The sequence below is a fragment of the Plectropomus leopardus genome, unplaced genomic scaffold (assembly GCF_008729295.1).
Source record: "Plectropomus leopardus isolate mb unplaced genomic scaffold, YSFRI_Pleo_2.0 unplaced_scaffold753, whole genome shotgun sequence".
NCBI lineage: Eukaryota > Metazoa > Chordata > Actinopteri > Perciformes > Serranidae > Plectropomus > Plectropomus leopardus.
The window spans coordinates 1,082-9,138 of record NW_024682917.1 but is presented as its reverse complement, the minus strand read 5'-3'; the positions used below and the strand labels follow the sequence as shown (position 1 = coordinate 9,138).

Genomic DNA, 8,057 nt, shown 5'->3' with positions numbered 1-8,057 from the left:
TTTTCTGGATGTTTTTAAAATGATTGTATTTCTGGAAAATTTAGAACATCTCTTGCTAAGTTGCTAATTGGCTTTTCAGCCATGTTTTGTATTTATGTATTTATTTATTTAAGAAATTAAACCAATTTTCTCAGATTTCAGACGTTTAAATACTTGTGAAAGGCGTCTGAATGCTGCACAAGGAAACTGATGTTGTTCCAGGCTACCAAAAGTTAAATTTTAGTAAATAAATTAAAGTAAATGTGAAAGTATTGTTTTTACTTGGCCAATGATGTCATGAAATGCACCGCGACAGTGTGTGATCACCACATGATGCTGCGGTTAGTTGAATGTATCACATGTGACCTGATGTTCCACATGTGATAAACATGTCAAACGTGCCATAAACACACAAACCCACGTGGATTTCAGCTCTCAGCTTGTTGTTAACTGTTAAAACATTGATGAAACGTCCAGCAGCATGTCTCAAACTGATGAACGTGAAAAAGCTCCAGTTTCTTATTTACAGTTAAACGGAGTCGATTCACAGTTTGAAGCAGATGCAGCACGTTTCCGCTCACACGTTTCTGTGTGGAAGCTGATGCGTGTGAACCGACTCCCCTCAGGCACGGCGTCTGCGGACAGCGGCCTCGGCGACGTGGACGACCTGCCGGTTCCTCGGCAGATCCGGATCAGTAACATCACCTGTGACTCGTTCAAGATCAGCTGGGACATGGACGGCCGCGGCAGAGACAGGATCACGCACTACTTCATCGACCTCAACAAGACGGAGAATAAGGACTCCAACAAGTTTAAACACAAGGTCGCGTCCTCCATCATCTTCACGCCAAAAACGCTGACCAGATCTCTGGGATCGGTGTGAATGCTGTTTGTTTGTTTGTTTTTCACCTGCGCCTGTCCTAATCATACAGAACATGTATTTTCAGAATTTAACCCTTTAAATGCCAGGTTTATATCATGATGCCTCTATGTTTTTAGGGGGAAAATTACACAAAATTGAATCATTTTCAATATGCTACATGCAAAGTAGATTTTTTTTTATTAATATCACAGCCTGGGATATGCCAATGATAACTAGCAATACTAATTTTTATATATTATTTTTGGACTCACTCATGTCACTCTGCACCCAAAATGCAGTTTGAGTTTTTTTTTTTTTATCTATCATCAGTCCAAATCCTAAATATCAAGTATTAATTTACAGTTTTTAGATGAAAAAAGCAAACAAACAAAAAAAAATTCTATTATTTTCTACACACTACATGCAAACAAAGTTGTTGTTGTGCTTTAGGAAATGCTTTTTTGTTTTCTGAAGTGCATTGTTTTGGGAAATGTTATGGTGTTGTTTTGGGAAATGTAGTATTTTGAGAAATGCTTTTTTGTTTTCAGAAATGTTGTAGTGTCTTGACCCTCAGGGCCACTGACGAGAACTAAATACCGTCCTCCTGCTGTGTCTGTATTTTTTAGGATGTACCGACGAAGCTGGTGGCGAAGGCGGTCCCCCTGCCGATGACAGTGAGAGGTCACTGGTTCCTGAGTCCCCGCACTGAGTACACCGTGTCCGTCCAGACAGCCGCCAAACAGCCGGACGGAGACTACGCCGTCTCTCAGTGGAGCGAGATCATCGAGCTCTGCACCGCAGGTCAGATACCTCAGCACTTCTGTCAGTCCACGAACTCACCTCAACGCTGTCTTTGGTTTTTTAAAACTCTTTCCTGCAGCAGCTGCATTAAAACTACTGAAAGTTTCTGTTTAAGCAAAGGTGCAGGTTTGGTTTCAGAGGTGAAAAAGACAATACAATCTGAGATTATTTTTTTCTTATTAAATAAAAAGATGATCTCTCCTTTAATTTTGGATAGTTTTTTTATTATACCATGTTAAAAATCTCACCAGTGTGCCTTCACTTGCTAAATGTTTAAATTAACGATCTGTATTTTTCTGGTTGTATTTAAATTTGGGCTGTCAGCGGTAACATGTTAGTGACAATGCAATTAAGACCTGTACATATACGTTTTTGTTTTTTTTTTATCACATAAATTGTTGGCCATGTCAAGCAAACTCCTCAAGAAGGGTTAAATAATGCTCAAAAGGTAGGCCTAACTCTGAAGATGGAAAAACAGCATTTCACATGGTTCCCTTGACCTCTGACCTCCAGATATCTGAATGAAACTATGTTCTGTGGGTACCCATTAATCTCCTCTTCACAGACACGCCCACTTTATGCAGCTTTTTTTTGCTGTTGTTTGATTCCTAATTGAGACAACTTCAAAATTGTTTTGAAATGCAAAATACTGAAATGAAAACAAGTGATTTAAAAACTGTGATTAATCCAGATTAAAAATTGAATTTCTGCCACTGATCGCAATTTTAGAAAAATTAATCTTTTGACAGCCTTAACTTACATTTATCTGTAATTGTCTTCATCTCTATAGATCATATCATGTACAAGGCATTATGTGAGTTAGATGAAAAGGTGAATCTTTAGCTGCTGGTGTTCTGTCAGCGTGTAGTCGCCTCACAAGCGTGCATAAATGTACACGCGTGTGTTTTGCATGCAGATTACTCCACCGTCCATCTGAACCAGCTGCTGCAGAAAGCTGAGGCGATTGCCGGCAGGATGCTGCCGTTCACCGTCTTCTACAGAAACCAGGAGAAGGAGTACTTCCAGCAGGCCAGGTGTGTGTGTGTGTGTGTGTGTGTCTGTCTGTCTGCCTGTCTGTCTGTGTGTGGTCTTGTACATGCTACATAGTGAGGACCAGAAAGTGTTTTTGCAGCCGAAGGAGGGCATTTTTGGAAGGTGAGGACATTTTGACCGATCCTCACTTCTTCAAAGGACCATTTGCTATTATTATTAGTCATGCCTCTACTATTAATATTCTCTTATGACTGTTATTGCCACTCACATAAACTGCAATATTTGCACATAACATAGTTTGCTATTATCAGTTACATTTATTATTTTTATGTCTATTACAATTGTTATATGTTATGTTATTGTTACCGTTATTGTTGTTGTGCATCTCTCTCCCTCTTTCTTTTTGTCATCTACTGTAATTGAATTGTTTTTTACAATTTCTATTGCTGCCTATTGCTGCCCCCCCCCCCCTAGCTCTTCCCGAGGTTTGCATCATGTTTGTTTCTGCTGTTACAGGGTTTTTTGGGGGGGATTTTTTCCTGTCAATGTGAGGGTCTGAGGACAGAGGGATGTTGTATGCTGTAAAGCGCTCTGAGACAATGGGCTTTGTAAATAAAACTGACAACTTTGAGGGTTAACATTTGGTTTTCGGGTTCAGGTTGAGGGTATGGGGCTTGGGAATTTATTATTTAATTGAGGGTCCTCACAATGATATAAGTACAAGGATGTGTGTGTGTGTGTGTGTATGTGTGTGTGTGTTTGTGTGCTGGTGTCCTCTGTCTGTCCTGCTGTGTTTTAACCCTGCTGTGTCCTGTCTGCAGCCCCTCTTATCGCTCCAGAGACGCTCAGTGCCGTCGCATGCTGCCGTCGGTTAAAGACAACAGTGGCAGTCACGGGTCGCCCATCAGCGGTAAACTGAAGGGGGTCTTCTTCAGCTGCAACACCGAGTTCAACACAGGAAAACCCCCCCAGGACTCCCCCTATGGACCCTACCGCTTCCAGGTATTATTATTTTATTACTGTATTCCTGATACGAGCAGATTGACTTGCTGTCCAGAGCCCGGACTTTGAGAACGTCTGTTTTATGGTGTCTCTTTACAAAGTTACACCGCCAACTGCTGTCTTTGCATAAATATTACATTGTTTGTAATTTTTTTTTTTTAAAATGTGAAAATAAACACCATTTTTTAGTAAGGCTATTCTTGTTTAAATGTGGCTTCAGAGAGGAGCTCAGACATCGGGGAGGAGCTCGGAGTAGAGCTGCTGCTCCTTCGTGTTAAAAGGTGTTTCAGACAGTGAAGACCCAAGGCCTGGAAAGGGTTGCTGGGAAGAGGGATGGCTGGAGTACTTTGCTCAGCCTGCTGCCTCTGGCACTAGATAAGCCGTTGATGTATTAAGAAGATCTGGATACAGCTTTGAGGCGGGGCACCGTTAATTTCTGAAGTAAAAAAGAAGCTCTACTTTAACAGTATGAAAGTACCAGGATCTTTCATATAATGGGGCCCATGAGGCTTGCAAACTAGAGACTTACAGCGGCCAAGCGTGACTGAATCTGCCCGAGCAGGTAACTACCATCGGCAGAGCGACTGACTTCCAGTGTACAACTTTGCTTGCTTCAATGGCGGTCTGCGCCTTTTTTAGACTTTTCAAATGTTATCGAACTGGACAGCTTCAGTCTCAATAGTAAAATTAGTTGTTTGCAGGGGGTTTGATGCTCACAAAAAGTTATTCACCGATTTACAGATGTCTCTTACCCAGTCTAAGTCAATGGGGAAAAAATGGGCATCAGTGACGGACCTGGACGATGTAATTTCACTTTTGGCCACTATGTAAAATTAGCTTCAGAGCTGGGAGCATTTCCTGGGATCTTGGAATAAGCAGGGATGGATGGATGGATGGATGGATGGATGGATGGATGGATGGATGGATGGATGGAGAAGTAGCACTCACACTGCATTTGTCTTTGCACAGATCCAAGCAGAAATCCTCTTCAACCGGACCACCAACATCTACTTTGGGGATTTCTACTGCATGTACACGTCCTACCACTATGTCATCCTGGTCCTGTCTCCCGACGGCTCTGACGGAGACGCCTTCTGTAAAGGGAGGCTGCCGGCACTGGACAGGTCCGACAACCGCTTCCTGAGCTGCACCGAGGAGGAGGACGGCTCGCTGTCTTTCCGCCACGCCCAGGACGTCATCCTGGAGGTGATCTACACTGAGCCGGTGGATCTGTCTCTGGGGACGGTGGAACAGATCAGCGGACACCAGCTCATGAGTCAGTCCACCGTCAATGCCAAGAAAGACCCCAGCTGCAAGATCTGCAACATCAGCGTAGGACGTTAGCCGGATCTTTTGACTGGACGGCCGGCTAACCTGCTAATAAGCGACATGGTGATTTTAGCGGCTAATGAGCTACTAATCAAATTCACCACCTGCTCGTTGCGGGATGCGTGGATAGTTGCTTGTAATGCCTGTTAATCAAACACTAAAACCACTACTGTTTGTCGTCACCTTATCACACCTTCAACTGATTCTGGTTTTAAACCATCGCTCTCAGTCATCCAGAAATTATAGAGCCATAGTTACGTATGTAACTTTTAAAGATAATGCAAAGCCGATGTGAAACCAGAACTTTATGATTCTGTGAGAGATATGTGAGTCCGTTAACGAGTCGAGTGTCTCTGGTGGGTTAACGTGTCAAAAGTAATAGCAGGACAACAGGACTGAATTCTGAAATTTAACCTTTTAGGGCTCCGCTTTAATATTACACATACACACTCATGCCGCTCTGCGCACAAAATGCACTTTTCAAAATCAAGCTTTAAAAAGATATTCTACATAATAACATTTGCTTCTTTCATTTATTAATTTTTTTAATTGAACATCAGTCCTAATCGTAGTTTTCAAATATTAATTCATTTTCAGAATTTTAATCTTTGAAATCATTATGCTTTTATTATTATGTGTTTAGATGAAAAATCACTAAAATAATTGAGTCATTTTCAATACACTATATGCAAAGTAGATTTTTTTATATTATAACAACCTCAGATGTGTCAGTGATTAGCAGCAACACATAAGAGCGCCTTGAGGGATTTTTTTTTCCAAATTTAGCACAAACTCAATGATGAACTGATTGGATTTTGGTGGTCATCGGTCGAAGGCACTATGACCTAATCTGTCTCATTCTTATGAACACAGTATCTCAAGAACACCTTAAGGGATTTATTTTTCAAATTTGGCACAAACGCCCTCTTGAGTCAAGGATGAACTGATTCAAATTTGGCGGTAAAAAGTAAAGTTTGGTGTAACCTCACGTCCCTCTCATTCTTGTGAATTGAACATCATTTTGAGAACATGTTGAGTACATTTCTTAAAATTTGGCACAAACATCCACTTTGAGTGGTCGAAAGTCAATGTGATCCTGAACACAATATTTTAAAAAAACATGAGGGAATTTATTCAAATTTGGCACAAACATCCACTGAGACTCAAGGGTGACTTTGTTTTGAATTTGGTGGTTAAAGGTCAAGGTCACTGTGACCTCACAAAACATGTTTTTGTCTGTAACTCAAGATCAACTTCACAGTGACATCATAATATTGAACAAAACACTTCATTAGTGTCGTATCTCAGGAACAGAAGGGGAGACATTTCGTTGCTGAATTGGTGACAACAACCTGTAAATTGGGCTGACTGTAGAGAAACTCTGTGTGACTCGTCCGTGTTTTCACTGACATGGATGTAATCTTTAACTGTAACTTGACTGGTTTGTGAAGCGGTAATTCTTGTCTTACATTTTGCCAATTTGCTGCTGACATTTGCAAAATGTCACCTTTACCCACTCAAGAGAGAGACCCCCTGCAGAAGGCAGCATATTTGAAATGTCAGTCAGAAAACGTATGCTCACGTAAACGCCATCGACAGCTGCTGATGACGAATCAGGTCGTTGAACAGTTGTCCCATTTTATAGAGGAAGATTTCAACCATAAAGAATAAGAAGTGGGAACATATTTTTCAACATCTATTAGAATAGAAAAAGCTCCTCTAATTAAAAAGTATTTTTATCTGGCAGTTAATGTGTTACTTTTTAGATGTATTTCCAGACAAGTTAAACCTTGTTGCTGCTAAATGTCTCACTACTGACAAGGTGCATTTTCTCAAATATATATTTTAAATCAAGCCAAGACAAACAAAGTGTAGTCTTTTTTTGTGACGGATGTTTATTTAAGCTAGAAAATATTTTATGTGTGATTTTTTTTTATTAACTGTGTTCTGCTTATCTTTCAGTTATAAATGGACAGATAATACAAGAGACTTAATTACCTGATTGTTAATATGTTTCTGCTCTCGGCAGGTAACGTCACCACACGCTGTAACACTTGAATAAGACAAAGGGCTGCTGCTGCTGTTGTGGAGATGAAACTCCATGCTGCAGATTTGAATATGAAGTTTATGAATGTTTTTTTTTAAACTGGTTAAAACACTGAATAAAGCAGTTCACGTTAAAAGTCAGTTTTTCTGATGCTGCTCATCCCAAAGGTGTTGCAAACTATGGTTCCTGAAACAAAAATCTGAATGTCCCTATCTGTCACCACAGTTTGGTGGTGGAACATGGCGACCTGCGAAGACGAGGATCTGCTCCCTATGAAGATATAAACGGCTCACTTTAAGGTAACAAAAACACAAAAAATCTTATTTTCAGCTGATCATACACTAAAGAAAATACACTGATTATATCATATTCCATTTTTTGCCGATATATCCCTCCTTATCCTACACTCAGAATACAATTTTACATCTTTTTCATTGTTTTCATTTTGTGTTAAGTAATAGTCAAAAATAAATTTTAAGTAGTACTTGAAAACCTTTTTTTTAAAAGAACAAATAGTCTAAGTTTCAGTTTTATTTATTATTAAAAATAAAGTCAAATTGTTTGAATCAAGAACCAGCTGAGTAATAATGGTAATACAGTCGGCCCAGTTGTCTGGTGGCCACAGATGCGTTAGATTTGTACGTATTTACATAGCAGATATGTTGAAACTTTTCAGCTCCATCAAAGCTGTAGTTAATGTGTGGTCAGGTTTAAGTACAAAAACCACTCAGTTATAAGTAGGAAAAGAGCATGTTTTGTTAAAAATATCCGTTTTTGATGGCACTAAACCAACAGGAAACGCTGTGATTTCTCTGTAAATAAGAAAATAACCACTTTTTGTGGCACTTTTGCCTGAAATACCATTGAGAGTTAATGGAAGACCGTATAGCGATAGGTCACGAGAAAATGCACATTTATAGGTCAGGTCACTAAAAAGTGTTTTGTCGTTTGTTGGTCTTGAAGAGTCGTCTGCAGCTCTAGATGAGCAAGTCAGCTCATGTATGTAATCAGAACTAGATTGATATGATATGTATGAAATGCACA

General features: G+C 40.0%; 1 protein-coding gene across 1 annotated transcript; it reads left to right on the top strand.

The window, feature by feature from the left end:
- The first annotated feature begins 460 nt into the window (after positions 1-460).
- On the top strand, positions 461-5,423 carry LOC121940120 (phytanoyl-CoA hydroxylase-interacting protein-like). The gene is made up of 5 exons (XM_042482975.1): positions 461-802; positions 1,468-1,642; positions 2,559-2,676; positions 3,457-3,637; positions 4,607-5,423. The coding sequence occupies exons 1-5, from the start codon at positions 461-463 to the stop codon at positions 4,979-4,981; spliced, it is 1,191 nt and encodes a 396-aa protein (XP_042338909.1). The 3' UTR covers positions 4,982-5,423.
- Positions 5,424-8,057: the final 2,634 nt, after the last annotated feature.

Coding starts and splice junctions, on each gene's coding strand:
- LOC121940120 (XM_042482975.1), top strand. CDS start 461: ATGTCTCAAACTGATGAACGTGAAAAAGCTCCAGTTTCTTATTTACAG. Junction 803..1,467: donor CCAACAAGTTTAAACACAAG/GTCGCGTCCTCC, acceptor TGTATTTTTTAG/GATGTACCGACGAAGCTGGT. Junction 2,677..3,456: donor GAGTACTTCCAGCAGGCCAG/GTGTGTGTGTGT, acceptor TCCTGTCTGCAG/CCCCTCTTATCGCTCCAGAG.